The sequence below is a fragment of the Rhinatrema bivittatum genome, chromosome 3 (assembly GCF_901001135.1).
Source record: "Rhinatrema bivittatum chromosome 3, aRhiBiv1.1, whole genome shotgun sequence".
NCBI classification, from domain to species: Eukaryota; Metazoa; Chordata; class Amphibia; order Gymnophiona; family Rhinatrematidae; genus Rhinatrema; species Rhinatrema bivittatum.
The window spans coordinates 568,563,853-568,590,936 of record NC_042617.1 but is presented as its reverse complement, the minus strand read 5'-3'; the positions used below and the strand labels follow the sequence as shown (position 1 = coordinate 568,590,936).

General features: G+C 45.1%; 1 protein-coding gene across 1 annotated transcript in view; it reads right to left on the bottom strand.

Annotated features, from left to right (window-relative positions):
* Positions 1 to 18,953: 18,953 nt before the first annotated feature.
* Positions 18,954 to 27,084, bottom strand: part of IYD (iodotyrosine deiodinase) — a 55,830-nt gene continuing 47,699 nt past the window's right edge. Inside the window, exons 4-5 of the mRNA XM_029596545.1 lie at positions 26,305 to 26,461; positions 18,954 to 19,237 (exon numbers count right to left, since the gene is read on the bottom strand). Of these exons, the coding sequence (XP_029452405.1) occupies positions 19,055 to 19,237; positions 26,305 to 26,461 (340 nt within the window). The 3' untranslated portion in view covers positions 18,954 to 19,054. The remainder of the gene's footprint in view (positions 19,238 to 26,304; positions 26,462 to 27,084) is intronic.

Below are 27,084 nucleotides of genomic sequence, written 5' to 3'. Positions count from 1 at the left end.
ACCCTCTCATACACAAACACACACTCACACACGCACCCTCTCCTACCCATACACACACACACACGTACCCTCACATACACATACACACTCACACGCATGCACCTTCTCATACACACACATGGCTGGGAAGGTGACCTCCTGGGAAGATGGGGTTATAGAAACATAGAAATGACAGCAGAAGAAGACCGAATGGCCCATCCAGTCTGCCCAGCAAGCAGACTGGATGGGCCATTCAGTGCACACTATAAGAAATGTAATGCGTGCTAGTGTTCACAGTATCTGAAAATGAAATGAATCCAATTAATGCACATCCCGGTAGCAGCATACACCATACACAGCTCTGGCAGCACTTGCTTCTGGAAAACATTAGCACAACTTCCTTCCACAGCTCTGCGGAGCTGACAGGGAATAGTATCTGAATTCAAGAAAGCAAGGGATAAATGCAGGAGATATCTGAGGGAGTCACGGGAATTGTAAGGGCAACATAAAGTAGACGGATGGGCAGACTCCATGGACCATTTGGTCTTTTTCTGCCACCATGTTTCTATGTTTCTGGTATAGCTGGGGGACTGATGCGTCTATCGCCCTGAGCTGTGTGAAGCCAATGCTCTTGAACTCTACTCAGGGCAGGCATCGTGCGGGTCTTACTCATAGTTCTCCATCCAAAGGAAGGGAAAACGACAACCCCGGGTTGTGCTGCATAGTAACGTGATAAGCGATGGCAAAAAGGGACCATTCAGCCCATCCACTCTGCCTAGTTATCTTATCCCCTCATTTAAAGAAACATCTCAGCTGACAGCAACAGATTTCTCCTTTGTCTTCCTCCTTTGGATTCAACCTCCTTGGTTAGAACAGCATACAAGTTCCACATTTAATTCCCTCCAATTCCCACCTTTCTCATGCCTAACCCCAAATCTATAATAATCTATAGTCAGCGATACTAGTGTAGGGCCCCATTGAGATCCCTAGAGGAGTCTGGCCTAGTATTTAGGTCAGAGCAGTACAGAGCAGAGGAATGCACTGTCTTTGTCATAGCATCCCCACTGGAAGCTGCTGCAATAGTTTATTGCTGCTGGCAAAAAAAAGCAAATGATCCCTAGTGTCTGTATGGATTTTTAGTTTTGATTTTGAGAGAGTAGAATCTATTTCTTTCAGTTCCCTTAGGTTTGTATAGTACAGATCCAATACCCCTGAGGGAATTCTGCGCAAAAAGAATTCTGCACATACACTTTCTAAATTCTGCAAAATTCTGCACATTTATTTGTCAAAATAATACAATATTTTTTTGCAAATTATCTATTGTTATTACGTGTGTTTTAGTGGATCCTTGGGTGCTGTGGAGATGACCACGCCCACAGAGAGGAGCCTCGTGAGGAGCCACAGCACTGGGCTAGACTCTTATACACAAAACACCGGAATTGAACTCTTTTATTGTATAGCTTGAAGTAGCCACCAGGTGGCAGTGGTGAGTTGTAGTCTCAGGGTCCTCGGCAGAGGGAGCCCTTCTCTCCTAGATGACGTCAGGAGGTTCCGCAGCAAGGAGTTATTGTGGATGAGACAGATGAGAGATTAGAGTACTCACTCGGTGTTAGCTGTTATGGATGCGATTCCACCAGATAGTTGTAGGTACAGGCACTGAGGCAGGGAGAGCAGGCCCTCGAGGAGCGAGTACCTGATCCCTGAATGGCACCTGAAATAGAACAGAGGGCCCCCGAGGAGTGGGTACCCAAGTTAGTAGTAAACCCCGAAGGGCAGACGGAAGGCTTCCTGCAGGCAGCAGAGAAGCGGCAGAGTAGCGCAGACAGGAACAGTTTGAGTCTATTTGAGCCTTTGCCAACTCAATGAGCCAGCAATCATGAGAAGTAGATATACCCGGATTGGCATGACGTCAGATGAGGGAATGCCCTCAAAGTTCGCGCCACTGGGCGTACTTAGACGTGGGTTGCACGCTCGCACACCCTAGCAGGTACCTGGGAGGAGCAATGGCATACGACTGCACCATAGCTATTCCGGGGATGCCAGAGAAGTTGGCTTGACGACGCTGCGGTAGCCATCTTGCCCAGGTAAGCGGGAGGAGCCGAGATAGGGGTGCAACAAGCGGGGCAAAGCCGTCGAAGACCGACGGACACAATAGTATCATTTTGCATTTCTGTGTAATCCAGTGTTTTCATTTAAATAATAATACAGAAAACAAAGAACCTTCACATATTTCTCACTTAGCAAGGGGCTACAGTGCCCTAGGCAGACCAATGTAACACCCCCCCCCCCCCACCCTCTTACAGTGGTAAATATAAATAGAGGCATGTTCTCCCTTGTACTTTTCTCTTTCTCTCTCTCTCTCTCTCCCCCTTCCCTGCCACTCCCATGGCAGATCTCATACCACCTTCAGAGATGGTCTTCGGGCAGGCTTGCAGAGCTAGGCTGTAAGCTTAGCTGCGCTGTCTTCCATGTGCTTCTGGATCATGCAAGATTTCAGCAGCAAATATTAATTATTGCCATGATCCTGCCTGCGACAGTGCTCAGAGTGGATGTGTGGCCTGAACTCTGCAAGTGAAAGAGGGATATCTGCGGGACTAAAAGTCTTGGCTGAGGAATCTTAGTCAGGGAAGAGATTCATTTCAACTCATATCCAGCGATTGATAAATTTATCTCCCTTTTCAAAGTGTATGTTGATTGTTTGATTTTTGTTAGGAGAAAGTTTTATCCACTCTTCCTACCTCAGAAAGAGAAGTTTTATCAGTCATCTTGGTGTCTTTTAGTCTAAGGGATTCCTTTGCCAATCTGGCAATTGGTAGAAGGAGGAGTGGATACCCACTTAGTACAATACGCATGTGATGGCGGCTTTGCACCCTCACTAAACTTTTCCTTAGTGACACCAATGTAGTGGGTAGGAAAACTGGTGATTATTTTGTCATAGATTAAGTGTAGAAGTTTTACTTTTAAGTCTGAGAATAAGCAATAAAAGCATACAAGATAAGAGTCTGCATAAAAGAATATATACACAAAAATACTTCCCCTCACAGTTCCCCAATGTAAGTCTGATATATCTTTGGAAGAACGGAAACACAGCCCGCCGGGAAACCAGCAACAGCTCATTAAGTACTTCATTAACCCGAGTAATGTCCAAAAGCTATTCTTCTGAGCTGTTCTTTCTCTGATTACAAACAGCTTGGGCCGGATTTTAAAAGGGTTACGCGCATAAATTCTGTGCGTAACCCTTAAAATAAACCCCTGTGCGCGCTGAGCCTATTTTGCATAGGCTCGGTGGCGCGTGCAAGCCCCGGGACTCACATAAGTCCCGGGGCTTGCAAAAAGGAGCAGTCGGGGGCGTGGCCAGGGGGCGTGTTCGGGGGCCCTGACACAGCGGCCTGTGTCGGGGCCTGCCGTGCCAGCAGACAGCCGGCGCGCGTAACTTCGCGGATAAAGGTTAATAGGGGGATTTAGGTAGGGCTGGGGGATGGGTTAGATAGGGGAAGGGAGGGGAAGGTGGGGGGGAGGCAGAAGGAAAGTTCCCTCTGAGGCCACTCCGATTTCGGAGCGGCCTCGGAGGGAACGGGCAGCGCACGGCAGGGCTCGGTGCATGCAAGGTGCACAATTGTGCACCCCCTTGCGTGCACTGACCCTGGATTTCAAAAGCTATGCGCGGCTACCCGCGTATCTATTGAAATCGGCATACTTTTTGAAAAGTTATCCATCTCAATGGCTAGCCGCCTAAATTTAAAACCGTATGCCGTATAAGTTGGGGGTGGTCTGGGGCGGGTGGGAGGCATTGCGGAGTGAATCAGAGTTAGCCGTATAAGTTATGTGGCTAATTCTGGTCACGCCGTAGGATGTACCTATCCGGCTAACTTTAAGATAGCTGGGTATATTCAGTGCTGCTGAATATCCCTCTTAAGTTAGCCAGATAGCTGTATCCGACTAACTTAACTAGCCACTCCGCAGTTGAATATTGACCGCTTAGATTTTTCCTGATTTATCTGAAATCCCATTCCAGATTCTACTGCTTATTTTCTTACTTGCTGACTATCAGTTCTGTCAGATCTCTCTCTCCTTATATTAAGTGAATGATTTTCTTCTGTTCCCTTTCATATTCTGCCTATACTTTATACTTGTGCCATTTTGGCTACATAGGTTTTGAAATTAAGTTATGGTTGTGTTCTAAAGAAAAATGCATCTATAAGATCCTCATCCTTGCTCTAGTCTGAGGAAACTGACAAATGTATTTACCCTCCTGAAGTAGTCTCCATAATTACACACTGCCTTTATATAGTACAGGTTAAAAGGAGTATTCCTTCTCTCTTCTGTGTTAAATGCATGACATCACCATTGGATTTATATTTCAATCTGTATTGTAATACATTGCTGCTATCTTTTCTTTAAATTATAACTGTGTTCTAAAACTTTGGGTTCTCTGTTTCTAAAGGTCTGTGCTCCCTGATTAGGTAATTATCATTCCTTAACTCCTTCATCCTACCACTGTAAACAGCTGCACTCAGCACTATGACTTTTTGCAAATTATGCTTTCTCTGCCCATGATAAGCTCTTAGTTCTGCAGTATTTTTTATTAGTGCCTCAGCTGTGGATTTTCCTAATTATACGCCATCCTTTTTTCCTCTATACTGCCTTTAGAGAACAAGGGGCAATTCTATTTCTTTTTTCTCTCATATTAAAAGTGTGATGTCACCTCTACTGATTTATATTGAAGCACTCTTTCAGTTAGGTAAATGAATAATATATTTCCTGCAAATAAGCGAATGAATAACTAAAATGTGTATTTGTGGAGAAATGTATTTCTGCACCCACAACAATACAGATGGAGCACATTGTTACAGTGTGATGCCAGATGGCTGGTACTGCTATATCATTAGCTGCTGTGGCCCAGACTGGTAGAAATGAGGGAGATTAAAGAGCATTGGAGCATGCAGGGATAACACAGTGCATTGCATTAAGTAGAGAAGCATGGTGACTGGATGGGGAAACATGCACATGTGTTTCTTTCCCCCTCAGGCTTGCAATTCTGCCAGTGCAACAACTATGCATCAGCAGAGAAGGCATGTGACGGAAGGGATAAGGGATAGTAGGGCAGAATTTTTGGAAGATGGCAACCCTAGTTTAAATTTGATATGAAAAGGTCAAAGTTGTCCCCAATATGAACTGTGCAGGAAAACAGGACCATCTCCTTGTAGAATTAACCAACTGAAGAGAGTTGCACATTGTGTATCATAGGGGCACATTTGGGTTTCAAGTGGATCCAGGGCAAGGCCTATCTGATCCAAATTTTGGGAGTCCCTAACAACTTTCAGTGGACAACATCGCACTGATTTTTAGGCAAATTTGTACAGTGACCGTGCTGCTGCAACATGTGTAGAGACGGATGGACAGACAGACGGACCCATGGACTGATCATCAATAATAGGCATTTTGCACTGACAAAGATGCCTAATAAAAAGGCTCTTTGGAAACAATGAGAGAAAGAGGGCAGAGAGTAAAACATGTCGTGATGCATCGCCCAGAGTGTGCGAGGAGAGGCAGAGATTTCACTAACACAGGCTTTTTCAGGCTCTTTGTGCCTGCAATTATTGATTGCAGATACGCAGACAGAGTAGATACCGATCAGAATATAACTGATTGCTCCTTATTGAGCGCAATTAACATTTATCTGTGAAGCTAAACACATATGTAGAGACTCTAGATCTCATCTTTCTATTCTGTCCCTATGTTAAGCCCTAAATTAGGATTAGGTAGGAGTCATTTTAGTGTAAAAACAGGGAGAGCACAGGGAGTGGTGAGGCAGAATTACAGGAATCTGGAGAATGTTGCAGAGTTTTCCCCCAATCTTAGGCCCGAAGTCTGTCTGATACCAGGAGAAGAAGTATATTCCAGGTCCGTAGTCTGGCAGGGGTGGCCTCTGGGAGTGGAGTGGAAGAAGAAGTTTTGTGCGAGTCTTGTTTTTTTGAATGAGTTTTGTATTTTTGTGTGGAGCCTGCTCCTGCCTCGGGAGGATTTCCCCTCTGTCTCGAGGAGGTCAGATAAAGCAACTGTGCTCACTTGCCTGCCCTGCAAAGGAAGGACAACAGCGTCTTGCCAGAGAAGAAGAGAGCAGTGGTTCTGAGAAGAGTTGAGTTCTTGTGGTTTTGGGAGGAATGTTTGCCACCAGGTTCTGCCCATGGGAAGGAGAAAATATATATATTATTTTTTTTTTGCTTTTTTTGGGACTTTCTAACCCAGATGTCCATAGTAACATCAGAGAAAGAGATAGGAGATCCCCAGTCTCTACTAGACCATCTCTATTATTTATTTATTTATTTATTTATAAGATTTATAGTCTGCTCTCATCACAAAAATCATCCGAGCCAGATTACAATAAAAACCATACACAAATTAAACACAAACTCACAAAAAATAGCTAAGAAGACTATTTATACAATACAGCTCTGGAAAGGAGCAGAGTCTGTAAAGTATTATGGAAATGCCTTGGAAAACAAATAGGGGCAGATTTTAAAAGCCCTACGCGTCGCCGGGCCTATTTTGCATAGGCCCGGCAACACGCGCAAGCCCCGGGGCTTGAAAAAAGGGGCGGGGCGTGGGCAGTCCGGGTGGGGTGGGGGCGTAGCCAGAGGCCTCCGTAGGGCCTCTAGGCCGGGGGATCGCGCGCTGGCCAAGAGGCGCAACTTACAAAACAAAGGTATGGGAAGGGGTTTAGGTAGGGCTGGGGGGCAGGTTAGGTAGGGGAAGGGAGGGGAAGGGTGGGGGGCGGAAGGAAAGTTTCTTCCAAGGCCGTTCCGATTTCAGAGCGGCCTCGGAGGGAACAGGGAAAGCCATCAGGGCTTGGCGCGCGCAAGGGGTGTACAAGTGTGCATCCCTTGTGTGCGCCGACCCCGGATTTTATAACATGCGCGCGGCTGCGCACGCGTGTCATAAAATTGGGCGTAGATTTGTGCTCGGCTGCTCAGGTCTGAGACAAGCAGCACTTTTGGGAATTTTGTTTGTAAAGATTAGTTGGAGAATTTTTTGTTGCTAATTGGATTGAAGATATTTTTGGTTACAGTAAATATTTGTTGGAACACCCCATCGGCGTTTCCAGTGCCTTTTGTGAGCATTCCAAGATGCCCCTAAAGCAAGGACGTCCCAAACGTGAGCACATCCAAGAAAGTAAGCAGCAGAGAGAGACTGAGAGTCCTGCCACCCCTGTGTGCCGTGGGCCCCTGGAACCTGAAACCTCTTCCCCATCTCTGGTACAAACCCAGCACCCAGGGCCTATGGACTGACTGGAGAAAGTAAGAGGGAGTTTGTGGCTCCAGGACAACCGTGCACCCCTGTACTCAGGACACCCACCGAAAAGGGGCTTACGCACAAGTTCGAAGTTTAAAATCCTTATTCTGCTGCCCTCATACCCTAGTTCTGCCTCAGTATGTCACTGGATAATATAATAAAACCATGAAGTGAAAAATATCAAATGGTAGCTACAAAGATTTCACTTGAATGAACAAGGCAAATTGCTTGTTAAATAATATTAAATGCTCTGCTTAAGGTGACCTTATACAAATAGGCATAGGTCTTGTCTTTAACTGAAAATGTGTCAAGTTATTTATAATCATCGGTCCAGGATAACACTTGTTACTGAGGGTCCCAAGTATATTTTTTTTTTTTGAAAAATTATTTATATGCAAATAAAAATGTAGCAAAGCAGAGATAAATACTGAGTACTTAGCTTATAAACTTCAGAAGGATAAGTGTAGCCGTAGATTGCTTGTAAAGAACTTCCACAGAAATCAGTCGGTATAAATAAAATGGTCTCCTATACTATCCTGATCACCTTTTCTTTTCTAAGTTGACCTCATTAAAATAGGCACGTTGATTGCACCATTTAGTTGGATGTCTTACGTCTTAAACTGAGAGCATGCCAAGTTATTTATAATCATCGGTGATCAGGATAATATAGGAGACAATTTGTTTATACCAACCAATTCCTGTGGACTTGACGTTCTTTACAAGCAATCATCGGCTACACTTAACCTTCTGGAGTTTATAAGCTAAGTAGTCAGTCTTTATCTCCTCTTTGCTACGTTTTTATTTGCATATAAAACATTTTTCTCAAACCCCCCCCTAAAATAAAACTTGGGACCCTCAGTAAATGGTGGATCGATGATTCCAAATAACTTGGCATGTTTTCAGTTTAAATGTTGCAGTCAAAGTGCCTATTTGTATGAGGTCACCTTAAGCAAAGCATTTAATATTATTTAACAAGCAGTTTGCATGGTTCATTCAAGTGAAATCTTAGTATATACTGTCAGTGTCATACTGAGCACAGCTCCAGATGGGCTTGGCAATGCATCCAGGTCAACTCGGACAGTTTGCTCCAGTCCTGGCTGTGCTCAAATGCATGCATTCAATTATAATTGAGACTTCCCTAGAAGTAGGACTACATCTCCATGCATGCAATGGGGCACAACCAGGACTGGTTCAGCCTGCTGGTGCTGACCTGGGTCACGCCTGCCTTTTTAAGATACTCTGCTAGCTGCTTAGCTCACCACATTTTTGCAGAAACAGCTTCAGATCACAGAGGAAATTTATCACTGGCAGAAAGTAAACTGGGGAGCTTAAGCTGGCAGAGAGAACTGCAGTTCTCCTCTCTTTACTTTATGTTATTACCTGCATATTTTATGAGGTTAATATTATCTTTGTGGTAGGCGGACAGGGACACTATTGTTAACATGATAACGTCTACAGCATTCTTCAAGGATCAGGAGCAGGTGGAGCATTCAGGTCTGCGTATTCAGTCATACAGAGTGACAGTTTGTGTCCTGACATGCGGTGTACTCCTGAACTCACACGCCGTTCATTTTTACTGCATGTCCTGGAGACTTGTCACGCTGTAGCCTTGTAGAAATGGAGTGTAATGTGTTATCACTTCACGTACAGGGACGCTTATATTTTCCCAACAAATTCCAGCAGATTGTCAAGTTTGACTGCAGTCTAGGACACCCGACAATTGTGTGAGCACAGTATGATACTGAAATTACTTACTTTAGTTGTCCCCAAAACCAGAAAATCAATGGTGTCAAAGTGCTTTAGTGCAGACAGACTGAACTATCTGGTCTGCTTTGGTGCTTCGTGAACTACAGTTATCAAGCATAATAATAAATCTTATTTATATCAAACTGTCGACCCTCCCACCATAAAAATAATTGTTCATGTCGAACAGCAAATTCTGCTGTAAAAGATCTGTATCTACCTTGTTTCTGTAAAGATAGTTTCCTTCTACTTGTGTCCTCTTCCCAAGAAGGCTGTGTAGTTTTCAATCTCAAAACTGGAGACCACACCAGTTGAGTGATATATCATCGTCAGGGAACTAGATTAGAGGACCTTATATCCAAAATTCCTCTATCAAAAAATTCCCATTATCTAGAAAAATCATTGGCCTCAGTTTGTGTTGTGTTAAATAGAAAAAACTTCTGTTATGCAAAAACTGGTTGGCTGTGTATGTTCCATTACTGGTGAAACTCCTATGGCCCTGTTGCACTCCTGCTTTCTAGCACAACGCTCCTCACCAGCACTCTCTGCAGTGTCACAGGTCCTGGATTCCGTTCCACAGCTGATGAGGGCGAATGCCTCCCTATTCTGTTCTTCACAATTAGCGCCAACAACTCCTCTACCCATCTTGTGCCTTCCCAGTAAGAGTATGGGGGGAGGCGGGTGCTACTCGGGAAGAAAAATTATAGAATGCACAATGTCCTGGGCACTTTGCAAGGTTAGAGAGATATGATATTTAAATACTACAAAAGTGCAAAAAATATATTACACAATACAAAAATAAATTAGAGTATTTATTTATGGAATAAAAAAACATAAGCCGTAATAAACACAACTAAGCAAACCAGTTTCACTTTCAATATATTACTGCAAACAAAATCTGTAATATTCTAGTTGACCACTAGAGGTCACAGCAAAGCTGAAAAAAAAAAAAAAGTCAAATACAGTTGCTCTGGTGGCCCCTATAAGGCCAGGGTAAAAGTCACTAGAAATCATGCCTGATAAAGAGTAAACATTTCCCTTGTGCATCCTCTGGCAATTTGTGTTCAGTCAGACTTCTGCAATTCTCTGTAAAAGAAGGACATGCTTCTACAGATTGCAATTCATAGACTGTCTGTTGGTTTTCTTTTAGCACTGACCCTACAGAATCCACTTGGTTTGGGTATAGTCTCCAAGGAATTGGATTTCACCCTATCCAAACTGACTGAAGATGGGAGTTAAACTCCTGCTGCTGTTATTGGACTCGCATCATCAGTATCTGATCCTGGCAGGTCCTTGAAAGGTCCATGCTGACTTTATTGTTGGTGAAGGGAAGGTCTAGAGATGCAGGGTCACTGATTTCAACAGCATAACATGCAATGATTTAGTGCAGGTAGTGCACTGCACACCTCACTGACAGAAGGGGTATAACCAGTCCCAGAATAAAACATGCAACATGCATAGCAATCATTTTAATTACAGGGGCAAAATATCAGCCACTTGGAACTTATGGAAACTTAATAACAGACTCCATAGTCTTTATTCTGGTCAAGCAGGGCACTCAGATTCCCAGGGGTCTTACACGGGTATTGGTTTGAGATTTACAACAGGACTTAGATAGATCTGAAGGGATAGGTGTTATGGTTATTGGTGTTTGGGGGAATCCTTGGACACTGTGGCAGCTGACCACACCCAGGGGGGGCAGTCCCGTGAGGGACCACAGTGTCAGGCTAAACTCTGGCCACACAAACACAGAGTGAATCTTTATTTAAACAGTTTTGGAAACCACCAGAGGTGGCAGTAGTGAGTAGTAGATGTTGAGCCCGACTGGGATAGTATCCACAGGATGCTGGAACAGCAGATCCTCTGCTTGGCTGTGCTGTAGTGGAAAGAGACTGAGAGTTATGAGTACACAGTGAGAAACACACAGAGTCCCAGGTAGAATAGGAGAAGCTCCGTGACAGGGAGAGCAGGTCCTCGAGGAGCGAGTACCTGATCCATTAGAGTAGAGAGACTCGGTGGTATTGAACTCACACAGCGGTTCCACTAGACGAGAGGTCTGGCACTGGAACAGATGGCAGGCCCTCGAGGAGTGAGTACCTGATCCCTTAGAGCAGGGAGACTCAGTGGTATTGTACTCACACAGCGGTTCCACTAGACGAGAGGTCTGGCACTGGAACAGAGGGCAGGCCCTCGAGGAGTGAGTACCTGATCCCTTAGAGCAGGGAGACTCAGTGGTATTGTACTCACACAGCGGTTCCACTAGACGAGAGGTCTGGCACTGGAACAGAGGGCAGGCCCTCGAGGAGCGAGTACCTGGTCCCTCAGAGCAGGGAGACTCAGTTATATTGTACTCACGTAGCAGTAACAGAGATTCCACTAGACGAGAGGTCTGGCACCGGAACAGAGGGCAGGCCCTCGAGGAGCGAGTACCTGATCCTTAGAGAGACTCAGTGGTATTGTACTCACACAGCGGTTCCACTAGACGAGAGGTCTGGCACTGGAACAGAAGTTAGGCCCTCGAGGGGCGAGTACCTGGTTCCAGGGAAGCAGTACTGTGGAATAGATGGTAGTTGTACTCACAGATGGAAACTGTTAGTGAAGTCTTCCAAGTAGAAAGGGTTGTAGATGCAGGCAGCGTCTCAGGGAACATGGGCCCTCGAGGAGCGAGTACCAGTTTCCTGATAGCACCTGAAAGAAGCAGAAGAGGCCCCCGAGGAGCGGGTACCCCGTTAGCAGTAAGAGCTCCAGATATCGCTGGAGTGGCAGAGCAGCTTCGGCACGGAGAGCGAATCCCATCCGTAGAATCCAAGTTGTTGCTAACTCGATTAGCTAGCAAAGGAGTTAGGCTTAAATATCCGGGCAGCGTGACGTCATCTCAGGGGGTCGCCCCCGAGGTTCGCGCCATTGAGGAAATAAAGATGAGGGCGGCGTGCGCGCGCGCGCCCTATGGTACCTTGGAGGAGCTTGGCGGGAAGCAGCACCAAAGCCGGTTCGGGGACGCCGGAGAGGGCGGCAGACAGACGCCGCGGCAGCCAGCAGTCCGAGGTGAGCGGGAGGAGCCGTAAGAAGAATAAGGTAGGCGGGGGCGAAGCCGTCGCAGACCGACGGCCGCAACAATCGGGATCTCACGATGTAAGTGTGAGGGGAACCATGCCATTGCTCTGGCTGATGCTGCAGTGGTTTGCAACTTTGATCAGCATGGCTCCCAAACAGAGCCGATTTTCAGGGTAACCAAAATCTGCAAAGGAGTCCAGTTCTCAGATTTCATAGACGGTCAGGGTGGACAGCCTGAAAACCAGGCGTGGCTGCAGACATTAAAGGTATCATAGACAGTGCTGGCAGCAGTGCCTATAATATATTTGGGGTTGGGGGTTTTGGCTAAACAGTGCTACCACCTCCTACAGCAACAATCAGACAACGAAGAAAAAAGGCTGTTTTTGTAAACTGTAGTACAAGGCTTAAAATTTGGGGTATTTTGGTTTCTGCTTTTATGACTCATATTTATTTTTCTATATTTCATATTCTGACAATTATTCAATGAGACCGTTATCATGAAACCTGTCAACAAAGATTGCTACATGAAGAATGTGCACACAGTGTTAAAAGGTTTAGTATTAGACAGGCAGTTCTCTAGCGAGGCCTTTTCTCCATTTCTTGATATGCTGTGTTTCATGGGGTTTATCAGATATTTTTCATTTTGCCATGCATCTTCTATAGAAGACCTATAAAAGGCTTGTGCTGGTCACACTGTCGGGTCTCTTTATAGCCACCAGGTGGCATCTGGAACATTGGAAGGTGCACTCTGGAAAGAAGAATATGCTCCGTCTGCAAAGCCCTGACAAACGCAGGCACAGGCACAGGTGGAAAGACACACACACACACAGCCTCCCCCCCATACACACACACAGAGGCTTCAACACACATACATAGACTTACTTCCAGGGCCGGATCCTTTATAGGTTGGGGGGGGGGGGGGGGGAGAGATTTACTTCCAAGGCCCAATGTGAGAGGGGCGTCCTTTTTACACATTTCCCTTGTGAGAAGGGACTTATCCTCCTGGTGGGTGCAGTGAGTGTGAAAGAAATACTCTGGAGTCACTGAGTTAGTGTCTAAAATTAAAGTCTTTACAGTTCGAATAATGATGATGAATAAGTCAAACTGCAGCACCACAGAATTCTCTTGCACTCTCTTTCCTCTATCTGTGCAGGACTCACATATCAGGGCCAGGGAAATATCAGGTCTTCAGGGCTTGATTAAATGAATTTCCCAGGGGGGCAGGGTCTCTTTAGATATGGTCAAAAAAATTCCTTCCAAACTGCTTCAAATGGTAAAGAGTCTACGGCACAGAGAGTAACTCTCTCTCTCCCCCCAGGATGGTGAAAACACAGATGGGTATCCACAGTGATGTTTGATTTCCCCTACTCACAGTTAGCAGATCTTCTGGATTTCTTTGGTTCTGACACAGTCTCTTTATCTCTTCTTTCTGGATCCCTGATGGGAGGGATCCCCCTTGAAGCAAGCACCTCCCTTTGTTATAGGAAGGAAGGGCAGCCAAAACGTCCTCCTGGATCTTGAATTCAGTCCTTTATCCCCAACTGAATTTAACACTGGAATTCATCCTCACATTGGGTCACCACCACTTCAAGGACAGGTCTTCCCTATCCCTGCTTATCCCAGACACAGGGTTCCCCATGCCCTGAGTCCAAGAAAGGCGCCTACCACTTAAAACAGATCTGCAGGGAAAATCCTAACCAACTAGTGAATGGACTGGAAGAGGAAACCCCTTCCAGTCCGGGTCAGGACCAGCAAGCAGGGCTTGCCTGGCTCCTCTAACGGGCCTGGAAAAAACTGCTCAAGAAAAAGCTCCTCTCTGCCTGCTAACTCTCAGCAAACCTAAAGGGACGGCCTCCTGAGCTCTCTGTAGGGAGCTGTTAAACAGACTCTCAGGGGGCCGGTGACCCCAGACCACTTAAAGGGGGGGGCTGCAATTGAATGGTACCTCCCCCTTTCACACTATACTGCATTACTGTAGCTGAACTAAGGGCTCACCCAGGACTTAATGATGAGGCCACCACATATACAATTCAACAGTTTTGCTACTGTGATTAGGACATGTAAGAAATTCATCTGCAGAGTATGCAAACAAACATCAATTAGCCTTTAGACTAGGGAGGAAAATGCTCCAATTAGAGGATAAATGATGAATATATTTGTTGATCCTTGGCCATTTCACTAAGCACTTAAAAGGTTCAGTGATATTTGCCGAAGGCATAGTTAAGCTCTGAAAAGAAAGGAACGAGGAAAAGTCAAAACCACATCTTACCATATGGACATTACATTTGCACATCGTAAAACCTACCTACTGAAAAATTTGTATTCCGTTCCGCTAAATATATTCTGTGGCCTACAGAGAAGTCTTTTAGTGCGTAAAATCTTCATATTTCATTGACCTTTCATTGTCTCCTAGGAGAGAATGCTGTGCTCATCTAGCAGCTGCAAAGTTTAAGGCTGTAGTGTGCATGTCAGGAAAATCATCTTCAAAAACGGAGGAAATACAAAAATGTTGCATAAAATTCCCACCTGCGCTGAGTAGAAATATCCCACAACGTTTAGAAAGTGACAAGCGTGCCTTTGATTTTGTCTAATGATGATAAAACAAGAAGGGTTTCCAAAAAGTTTTGAAAATTGGCTGAAAGCAAGAGTTATCCAATTTTCATACGCATTTTATATTTTTTAATTGAATTTTTATACACGAGTAACTTTTCTAACGGCTGCATGTGCAACCCCTTCTGGCGGTTTGCATTGATGCAGGGGCGCATAGGGCTCTGGGGGCCCTTCTTCCGACTCCAGTGTCTCTCACACAAGTCTTTTAGCCTGGGGAGGGAGGGGGGAGCCGGAATGTCTCCTCCAAGGCCTTGGATAGCAGGGATGAAAGTATCTCTTTTACCAGGGAGAAGTTATGGGTTTCCTTTCCACCTTTAGCAATGTGAGGGGGTGAGTGTCCCAAAAAAACCCAAAAAAGGAAACGTTTCTGTGGACGTTCTTGCCTGAATAAATGGCGCAGCTCACATCAGTTCTTGGCATTACAGATGGAATACAGACTCTTCTCTATCCATGCAAAGGTCTCCCTCTCTCTCTGTACCAGGGCAAGGGAAACACTCACCCTCCAGGAGGTGGAAAAATGAGGCTCCCAAGTGGCCAGGAGTATCTTTGTTTGGACAGAAAACCCTCCTCCAAAACTGAGAAGAAAAATAGTAAATCTCAGTCTCTGCACAGAGCCCCCAAATCTCTCTTCCCCAGGGTAAAGACTCCTGTTGGGGGTCCTCAGAAAAATCGCAGAATGGTCTTCTTCACAGTTCTCAAGAATGTCTCTTTCTCGCTGGCACAAGGATTCAATCACAGCTCTCCCGATATTCCTCTTTCAGGGCAGGAAGGGGGAAGAAAAAACTTTCTCCGGTCTTCTAACCAAAAGGTTACTCCTCAAAACTAAATCCAAACACAAGAAGTCACTTGCAGTGGGTGATCACCTTGTTGAGGGTGGAGAGAGGTAGATCTTCTCTATCCTGGCCCTTCCAGGCAGAGATTTCCTCATAATTCAACTCCAGGCCAAAACAAGGGGGTCTCAAAGGACTTCTTACAACTAAAACTGAAAAAAGCCCCAAAACAACCTACAAGGCAAACCCAACCAGCCAAGGAATGGACTTGAAAGGCAGCTGCCCAACCTGGTCCCAAGGACACAAGACTGGAGTATCTGAGCCCCAAGGACAGGCCCAAAAATCCAACTGAGGCCTTAACTCCTGCTTCTTCTAACTCAAAACATCAAGCTGTACTGCCCCACTCTCTCAGAGAGAGAGAGAGAGCGAGTTGCTTTTATACCACAAGGCAATGGCTATCCCAGCACCCTCAAAGAGAGGGGCAGAACCGAATGATGCCTACCCTAAGATACTACCCTGTCTGTCCTAGCTCAAGGAGTTAACTAGGACCTTATTGGCCATGAATCCAAAGGATCATTGCATATACTATATTAACAAGCATATAGGGGTAGATTTTAAAAGAAGCGCGCGCAGCCTACATGTGCACATGCGCACGTTATAAAATCCAGGGTCAAGGGGGTGCACAATTGTGCACCTTGCGCGCGCCGAGCCCGCTCAGAGTCGCACTGCCTTCCCCTGTTCCCTCCCAGGCTGCTCCGAAATCAGAGTGGCCTCAGAGGGAACTTTCCTACCCCCCACTCCACCTTCCCTTACCTCCCCTGACCTTTCCCCCCTACCTTTGATGACTTCCTTTTTTTGTTTTAAATCTTACTTCAGCCCTGGGGCTGAAGTAAGTTGCGTGCACCAGCCAACTGCCGACGCGCAATCCCCGGCCCAGTGGTCATGTGAAGGCCTCTGGCCCCGCCCCTGACCACCCCCGGCCCTCCACGCCCCGCCCCCGGACCGCCCCTTTTGTAAAGCCCCAGGACTTACACACGTCCCAGGCGCTTTACACGCATTGCCGGGACTTTTGAAAATCCGGCCCATAATGTGTAAAATCTTGCTGCAACAAACTCAGCAGAAAATTCTATGTCGTCTTGCTTGTAATGTTTAAGACATTAATTAGGGACTAATTTTTATTGGGAAAATATTTTCCGTGCTGTAAACAATTCATGGAGAATACTTACATTGATCATGCAATAAATGTGTAATAATGTGCTTCTCACTTTTAAAATATTGTTCCCAATTTAGAATGTTCAAAACTTATTTTCACGAAAACTCAAGATAGGTAACAACTCTTAGCAAAAATATGGAAGGAAAACTTAACTTAAATATCTACCCATATAAATTTTTCAAAATCTGAACATTTCAAAGTAGGAACAATATTTTAAAAGTGAGAAGCAAATGATTACACTTATTTTCAATCACAAGGAGGTTTTTTTGTGGATTCATGATTATGTGAAAAATCATCATTTTAAAGGCTTAGGGGTAATTTATCAAAATGCACTAAGGCGTTTTTGCATGCATTAACGGCTTATCGCATGCGAAAAGCCCCATTGACGCATGCGATAGGCCCTTAACCCATGTGAAAATGCCTTTAACGCATGTGATCGCACCATATCGTATGGTGTGATGCAAATCCAAAAAAGAGGAGGAGTTAGGGGTGGGAGTGGGCTGGGTTTGCCAGTCTGTGAAGTGCTATTGCACAGACTTAATGCTGATTTTAACTACACCTTTTTCAGTAGTGCTAAGCTGTGTTATGGGGCAGTAAAGTGTTAGTGCATTTTGCCTGAAAGGCCTGTTTTAGTAGGTTTGAAGCTCCTGGAGCACCAGCCTAGCCATCTCGGGGGGGGGGGGGAGAGAGTGTGAGAGTGTAGCCTTAATGTCCTCTCCCTAGATAGGTATTTGTATCCCTATGGGAGGCCCACCTAGTAACTCGAGGTGAGATTTAGGTATTAGTGTAGGGGGATAGGGGCCACTTTGACATTCAACGTGAGCCGTACGAACAGAACAGTGCTCTCTTGTGAAGATTTGATGACACTCTGAGTGAGGAAACTCACCCAAAGATGAGATTGGTGCAATGTTCTCTCAACCTAGCTTGATGTTACCCAGGTATAGGGTCCATCAAGCTAGGTTGAGAGAACACTGCACCAATCTCATCTTTGGGTGAGTTTTCTCACTCTGAAGGTCATCAAATCTTCACAAGAGACCACTGTTCTGTTCCTACGTCTCACATTGAATGTCAAAGTGGCCCCTATCCCCCTACACTAATACCTAAATCTCACCTCGAGTTGCTAGGTGGGCCTCCCATAGGGATACAAATACCTATCTTGGGAGAGGACATTATGGCTAGGCTTTCTCTCACTCTCTTCCTTTCTTCCCCCTAGGTAATTAGTGCAAATTGCAATAAACTGTATATTAGCATAAAACACATCCCTTTTGCTATCTCATGCGATACTTATCGCATTTTGATAAATCCAGGCCTTAATTTGGCTTTATAAATGTGAATTGTCTTTTTGGCCAGTAGGCCTAAAACATAGCATCTGAAGTCCTTTCTCCTCCTTTAATAATTGTTACAAAATCACTCACTACTTGATTGTGCTTCCAGCATCTTTTCAAAGTATTTTTTCTGGGTGGTTCATTTCTGTACCTTGGGGTTTTTGTCTACTGTTTGAATGCTTACATTGATACATTTTTCATCCAATGCAATTTCAATAACATTTCATTGGAATGATACACCCAGCAAGGGAACTCACATCTGGAAAATGTTGTGGCAAGTGACTCTGCATTCCCTTTATCCTATCGCACTTCACAGGGAATTACTCTCAGGCCCACGGAATATATTTGGTGAAAGTGAATAAAAATTTTTCAGCAGTTCTTCCCAAGTTCAGTACGAATGTAATGTCCATATGGTAACATGTTAGTTTTGATTTTTTACTAGTTTCTCTCTTTTCGGAGCGTAACTATACCTTCAGCAAATATCACTGGCATTTTTCCTAGACTGAACCTTTTAAGTGCTTAGTGAAATGGCCGAGGATTAAATATATTCACTAGTTAGTGGCTATATAATCAGCTTGAAAACTCTCTTTGTGATTGCTGATAAAATGGAAATGTAAAGGCATTTTTTTCCTAAAATGAATTGTTTTGAATAAGTTTTTGGGTACTTAGTTTTTGGGTACTTGCCAGGTTCTTATGGCCTGGATTGGCCACTGTTGGAAACAGGATGCTGGGCTTGATGGACCCTTGGTCTGACCCAGTATGGCATTTTCTTATGTTCTAAATATGTCACTCCTTGGTGTGTCTAGTGCTCCCTAAGGGAATGCAAAAGACCCCGGACTTATTGTTTACTCCGCAGACTTTACAGCCTATATTGTTATCCATGAATGTCAGTAGTAGCCTGAGGGTGAAAGTAAAGAAGAAGATAGGCGAATAAATGATTTAAAAACAAAACAAAAGTCCCCCAAATACTGTAGAAACATGTTTAATGAAAATTAAGCAAAAAGAACAGTACACCGTAGACCATGGTCTTTTTGGTGAGTTTTCTGAAAAGTATCTGTTATACTTTTTCAAACAATCACCCTGATTTCATCTAGCAGCTTCCGTTTCAAATCTGGCACGGTTGCATCTTTGCTGGGATACCCCACAGGGAGCAGCAGGAGTAACTTTTCATTCAGGGAGCGCTGGAGTAGCACCCTCAGGCGAGGACCACAGTTCAGGGGAGTGGAGGTCACGGTAACCAGGCCCACGTTCTGGGAGAAGAAAAGTGGGTGGGGCAAGGAGAGAAAGAGGAGGTACTAATAAGTTACTAAACACCCTCCACTGGGGACTGGCAATAACTCCACTTTCTCAATTAAAAGCTGAAGGAGCTCACCTGTTGTATCTGTTATAAATTATCTCAGATTCCAAACCTTATTTGCTTACCGACTGTTAAACCTATGCCAACATCATGTCCCTTGAGCAGCCTTTCCTATAACAGGACTATCTGAACTGAATAATATACATGGTCTGGATCTTCAAAGGGTGTTAGTCCAGGGTAATTAAATGACAGCGTTGGGTGGCACCTTATTGTCTAACCAATTTATTGAGGCACGAGTTTTGAAGAACAGCGTCCACAGCATCAGATGTATGAAGCACAGTACAGGAGGTGAGTAAATATACATGAAGATGGGTGGGATGCGGGAGGTGGGGAGTGTTGGGGGATACAGAACAAAGAGAAGACACCTCTTATACTATGCTTCATGCATCTGATGGATTCTGGTCCTCGAAAGCTCATGCCTCAATGCATGGCATGGTGTATGCTACCTCCGCACAAGCTGTCATTCACTGATTTATAGTGCACTCAGAAAGTATTCAGACCCCTTCATTTAGTTACATTACAGTCTTTTTCTAAAATGGATAATCTGCATTTTTTCCCTCCTCAATTTACGCACAATATCCCATAATGACAAAGAAAAATCAGGTTTGTAGAAATTTGTGCAAATTAATTAAAAAAACAAAACAAAACCCTAAAACATCACATTTACATAAATATTCCGACCCTTCACTCAATGCTTTGTGGAGGCACCTTTTGCAGCAATTACAGCCTCAAGTCTTCTTGGTTATGTCATTACAATCTTGGTACACCTGGATTTGGGGCTTTTCCACCAATCTTCTCTGCAGATCCTCTCAAGCTCTGTCAGGTTGGATGGGGAAGTGTTGATGCACAGCTATTTTCAAGTCTCTGGAGAGATGATCGATCGGGTTCAAGCCCGGGCTCTGGCTGGGCCACTCAAGGACATTCACAGACTTGTTCCGAAGCTGCTCCTTTGTTCTCTTGACTGTGTTCTTAGGGTCATTGACCTGTTGGAAGGTGAACTGTCACTCCAGTCTGAGGTCAGAGTGCTCTGGAGCAGGTTTTCATCAAGGATACTTTGCTCCGTTCACTAGTTCCTGACTAGTTTCCCAGTCCCTTCAGCAGAAAAACATTCCCACAGCCTGCTGCTGCCACCACTTGCTTCACCATAGGGATGGTATTTGCTGGGTGATGAGCGGTACCTGGTTTCCTCCAGACATAGCGCTTGACATTCAGGCCAAAAAGTTCAATCTTGCTTTCTTCAAACCAGAGAATCTTGTTTCTCATGTTCTGAGAGTCCTTTAAGTGCCTTTTGGCAAACTCCAAGCGAGTTGTCATGTGCCTTTTATTGAGGCATGGCTTCTATCTGGCCATTCTACCAGAACGGCCTGATTAGTGGAGTGCTGAAGAGATGGTTGTCCCTCTGGAAGTTTCTCCCAGCTCCACAGCGGAAGTCTGGATCTCTGTCAGAGTGACCATCGAGTTCTTGGTCATCTCCCTGACCAAGACCCTTCTCCCCCAATTGCTCAGTTTGGGAGAGTGGCCAGCTTTAGAAAGAGTTCTGGTGGTTCCAAACTTCTTCCATCTAAGAATGATGAAGGCCACTGTGTTTTTTGGGACCTTCAATGCTGCAGCAATTTTTTGTACCCTTCCCCAGATCTGTGCCTTGATACAATCTTATCCCGGAGGTCTACAAACAATTCCTTTGACTTCATGGCTTTGATTTTGCTCTCACATGCACTGTCAACTGTGGGACCTTACATAGACAGGTGGGTGCCTTTCCAAATCATGTCCAATCAATTGAATTTACCACAGGTGGACACCAGTCAAGTTGGAGAAACATCTCACAGATGATCAAAGGAAACAGGATGCTTGAGCTCAACTCTGAATGTCATAGAAGGGTCTGAATACTTATGTCAATGTGATATTGATGTGCATTGTGGAGGGAAAAAATGCATACTATCCTTTTTAGAATAGAGCAGTAACGTAACAAACTGTGGAAAAAGTGAAGGGGTCGGGATACTTTCTGAATATACTGTATTCCTGCTAATTTACATATCTCCCAAAATAACTACCTTAGCATGGACAACAAGAGGTGTGTGCATTGAACTGGTGAGACACTGGTTTAGTGTTGCTTTTAGCACACCTGCCTGGATATCCTCTTTGGCTACAAGTTCATTGTTTAATGGCGCCCTAGTGCCCATAGAGCTGCTCATTCCCAAAGGACTTTAGAGTGGCAACGTTTACCCGAAGGCCTGCACCGCTAATTTTCCATGGGATACACCCGCACTGAGTGGGGAAGGAGGAAGGCAATTTTAAATAAGCTCATTTCCCATGCCAAAAGTTTGGAAAAGTACCCTCTAAAGACATTAGGGCCAGGTTTTAGTTTGGTCAAAAGACAGAAGTGTAAGCAGACTCCAATTCAATGTGCTTGGACGGCTTTGGAAGAGGGCACCTTTTGTTCACGGCTTTCTTTTGCTCCCAGTGCTGTAAGGGAGTGAATACCACAGAAAGAAACGTGCAGGGTAAAATCTTCAGCAAGAGTGGCACGTTGAGACTTCACTGCTCGATTCTGAGCTTTAACACCTCAGGGCATTAGAGCCCCCCTCTACCTTTTGCCCTGGTTTATGCTTTGCCTGATTATTTTTCTGTGGACTTTTTTTTTCCACTTATGAATTAAAGGAATTACCCAAAAGGCATGACAGTTCAAACAAAGGAGGTTTAGTTACTAAAGAATGTTAAAAGGGTGCTTTAAGGTATGTTTTTCATACAATTACAATGATGACGAATATAGAAAATATCCCAAAATGATGAGCTTAAAAGTATTGTAATATTAGCTCAGGTTTCTCATACATTCCCATACCTAGGGCTTTTGGGTTCAATAACTATACTAACTGGATGCACAGTGCAGTCAAGAGCGAAGCAAAGCCCACTCCTCACTGTCCCTTTATTATGGACACTGACCCTGTAATGTGACATATTAACAGTGTTCAATACAAGACCTAGTTCCAAATCTGTCTTATCTTTTTTCCTAGTTGTTTCATTTTCTTATTTGAGGTTTCTTCGTTCGATTTCTAGGTGTTACCCCCTTCGCAAAAAGAACCAGGGCTCCATTAAGCTTGGGGATCCCTAGATAATTGGGTCTATGTATGAGTCTGGGATGGTTATCTACCGTTGAAACCTTGCTTAGCAGCGGTCCTGGGAACCCCATAGCCAGGATAGTCATAATGAATATGCATGAGATAAATTTGCATATACCGAGTATGTAGATTTATCTCAAATATTTGTTCAGGGTATCCTGAAAGCACAACTGGCTGTGGGTCCCCAGGACAGATTTTGGAAACCCTGCCCTACAGGATTTAGAGATAGCTCTGTGGCACTCTGCAGGAGGCAACCGAGCAAAGAAGACCTGTGACCAGGGCTGATGCAGGGTTAGTAGGCACCCAAGGTGAACCTTCAGCCTTGTGCGTCCACCTCATTCCATTAAATTTCAGGCCCATAAGCATCCTTCCCCACCCCTCGCTGAGATTTTGATAATTTAACTTGACAACCATTTATTTATTTATTTATTTTCAATATCTTGATTTACTTATTTACATCTTTTATTGTATGCTTATATTGGACCCGCCGTGCTAAGCGGAGTACAATGAATCCAGGAATAAAACAAAAAACACAAAGGGGCAGATTTTAGGAGGATTTACGCGCGTAGGGGGGATTACGCGCGCCGGGCCTATTTTCAAAAGGCCCAGTGGCGCGCGTAAAGCCCCGGGACACGTGAAAGTCTCGGGGCTTGAAAAAATGGACAATCCAGGGGCAGGGGCGGGGGCATGGCCAGAGGCCTCCGTACGGCCGCTGGGCTGGGGGTTCGCGCACTGGCACTTGGCCGGCGTGTGGAAGTTACGCCTGCCTCTGGCAGGCGTAACTTCCACAACAAAGGTACTGGGAGGGGGGTTCGGGCTGGGGGGGGGGGGAAGGAAAGTTCCCTCCGAGGCCGCTCTGATTTCGGAGTGGCCTCAGAGGGAAAGGGGAAAGGCAGCTGGTCTCCCCGAGGGCTCGGCGCGCGTAAGTTGCACGAATGTGCACCCTCTTGCGCGCGCCGACCCCTGGTTTTATAACATGCACGCGGCTGCGCGCGCATGTTATAAAACTGGGCGTACATTTCTGCGCGCCGGGTAGTGCGCACAAATATAGGCCACGCGCGTGACTTTTAAAATCTGCCCAAAAGGTTAAAAGTAAATTAAAATAACAAATGGCATATTTGTACTTCAACACTAAAAGACTATCTCCTTTTATCAGTCTAACCCGGCAAGAAGGCCTCACTGAACAGCAGGGTCTTCAGTTGTTTTTGAAATAAGACGATATCATCCAGACCATGTACGAAATCAGGTAACTCATTCCATAAGGTGGGACCCACTCTGGAAAACACCCGTTTCCTGATGTCACTTAAGAGGGCAGCTTTCAAAGAACGGATCCATTACAACCCTTTTTCTTGGGACCATAAGGTTCAAGTGGGAATATCCGGTATTAAGTATTTTAGATGAGAGAGGGAGCAATTTTAGATCTAATTCTCAGTGGAGCACAGGATTTGGTGAGAGAGGTAACGGTGGTGGGGCCGCTTGGCAATAGTGATCATTATCTATGATCAAATTTGAATTAATGGCTGGAAGGGGACAGTAAGCAAATCCACGGCTCTAACGCTAAACTTTCAAAAGGGAAACCTTGATAAAATGAGAAAAATAGTTAGAAAAAAACTAAAAGGTGCAGCTATAAAGGTAAAAAGTGTGCAACAGGCGTGGATGTTGTTAAAAAATACCATTCTAGAAGCACAGTCCAGATGTACTCCATGCATTAAGAAAGGTGGAAGGAAGGCAAAACGATTACCGGCATGGTTAAAAGGGGAGGTGAAAGAGGCTATTTTAGTGAAAAGATCTTCATTCAAAAATTGGAAGAAGGATCCAACAGAAGTAAACAGGATAAAGCATAAGCACTGGCAAGTTAAATGTAAGAAATTGATAAGAGAGGCGAAGAGAAAATTTGAAAAGAAATTGGCCGTAGTTTGGGGCTTGGGCCTGACCGCGGCGCTGAGCCCGGCCGCGGTGCCTCCGATGCTGTGCTCGCGGAACTGGGCCGGGATCTGACCGCAGCGCGGTCGCTGCTGTGCGCGTGGGAGTTGGAGCCTTCTCTCCTCTGGCTTCGGCTTTGCCTCCGGGGTCGGGTCGCTGCCGGGATGTTGCTGGGCGCGCGGCTGGAGTGGCTCAGGCGATCGAGGCTCTGCCGTCTTCGCTGGGCCTCGCTGTCATCGAGGCTCTTTAGGCGCGCGCGTCGTTTACCTTTTGTTTTAAAGGGCCAGTACCTTTTTCCTCGCGGCCCTATTCTTTGACACCCCAGTGCAGGGACTGTATAAGGATAGTGCATGCACTGTACTAGTGCCTTGGCAACGACTTTTCCAGCTCCTGGCTCTTTTGTTTTTCCTGCGTATCCTGAGTTTCTCTTTGTTCCAGACATTCCTGTGGTTCCTGGTTTCCTGTGACTTCTGATTTTTCCTGTGCTTCCTAAGTCCTCCGCTGCTTTCAGAGGTACCTGCGGTTGTCTGAATTTGATTCCTCTTACTCTTCGGACTGACACCCGTATGATCTTCACTTGACTGACCACGAATATCTCCGCCTGCTTTGATCTGTGCCCAGACGTCTATCAGAGACCCCACGTAAGTCCAGCCGGCCCCGGTACCCGAGGAAACCTAAGAGGAATGTGGGTTGGTATTGGCGAAGCTCCAGCGGGCTTTCCGATTCTCTCCAGCCTCGCCTCCTGCAGGAAGGGATTAGTGGGGGATTCCTCCTCACGGGTTGGATCGCTCTCCTTCAGTCAAAGGGTCCACATTCGGAACAACATTGTGGATACAGGCAGTGTTTGTATGTGAGGGCTGAGAGAGCCTTTGAAGGAAGAAGCATGTGTGTCCAAAAACCCACATTTTGGAGGCTGCTTTAAAAATCTTAATTCCTGATAATCACAATTTAGCCTCAATGATTTTAACCAATTTCTTAATAAATGAAATTCCAGAAGTCTCTTTTTGCTATGTAGGTTTCCCTTGATTAGATTGTAAGCTCCAATGAACTTGGGTTGTTTTATATATTTTTGTACAGTGCTGTGTATGTTGAGTAGCACTATAGAAGTGATAAGTAGTAAGAGTAGTAGCTGAAAGTATTAGGATGCTTATGTAGTATTTAGGGTATGGCAACGTGCTTTAAAAAAGGTACAGCAAGTGCTGTTATCTCCTGCAGTAGAGCTGCTACGGTTACTTTAAAAGTGTTGAAAAGGCTTCCAAAATGGAGCCCTCTGGGATCTCTGCACTGACCTTTCTTTCATTTTACACGCAAATGAAATATGTAAAAGGACAGAAGGTGCCACATTCTAATTCCCATTATTTTCCATGGGAAGAAAACAAAATAATTTGACAAATTTTTCTCCTGTAGAAAAAAAAGCTTCAGGAGACTCAGTCGGGACTTACTTCTGTGCTGAACGGGAGTACATTTATAACCGGGGTGAAGAGCTGCGCAGGCCAAATAAACATGAACGTGTGAGCGAAAGGCTCCTTGTAGACTAACTTGTGGCAGAAGCGGAGGGCAACAATGGGGCATCTATGGTGGCTTTTCCTGCTGCACTCTGTGAAACTTTGTTTGGAAGGTCAGGCCGGACATTCTTTGATCAGCCCTGAAAAAACTACCCTGCCATCCATGAAAACCCAAATAGCTGCCAATATTCAGAAGCCAAAAAACGCCGGCAGTGAATCAACTCCATGATGTCTGCAGAGCATTTCTTTGGTAATCACGCCTTTCTTTTTTTCTGGCTTAATTATTAGTAGTCATAGCCGTTCATTATAGTCTCATATTCAGCCTGTGGGGGAAGAGAGGTGTCCTATTTTGGGAGTGGGTGGGGAAAAACCTTATTGGTGTCAGGACTGACAGTGCCTCCGCGTAAGAAGCGTACCTGCAGTGCAGCCAGGAATATGCCGCATGCGATGGAAACGCTGATCTCATTGTAGTAATGGGTCTTCCTTTTGTTGTCGGGAAGCAATCCGTACACCTGCTTGAAGATGAGGATCAGATATGGTGCAGTATCCAGGTAATCTTTGACCCAGTTTGTCCTACACACAAAAAAAAAATCTTTGAAGACAATTTTCTGGAATTTGATTTGACGTTCTGCTAGCTTAGAGAATAAAGAAGATTTGCTTTCCCCCCACTCACTTGTCTGTCTGTGGGATATACTGCTGAGGACTCATGTCAAATGTTTCAGCACTCTGCATTTTACTAAAATACAGTCAGGTGAGCACACAACTAAAAATTACCATAACATGCATCAACAAAGACTCTAAGGATGTGCAGTCACAAAATTTTAGGTTTGGTTCATATTTTTTTGGGTTGGGGGGGGGGGAGGTTATTTTTTTCATTTTATTCCATGTTATTTTTGTTGGGTTTGCTTTGTTCGCGACACACAAAAAACACATTAACAAGAAAACAAAAAATGAATTGCTAAAAAAAAACCCAAACCAAAAACCAGTCTCTGGCAGCCTTGGCTAGGGGATGACCCAGGCCTGGCACCAAGGCTTAAGCCCAAGCCGGGCCCTCCCTCTCTGTAAAAATAGCTGGGGCACAAGAGCTCTGACACCGGCCCCCATTTTCCCTGTTTCCCAGATCCTGCTTCTAAAAGGGCAGGAACAATGCCCCACTCGCTCCTGCCTGGGTCCTGGCTCTTTAAAAATGGAGCCAA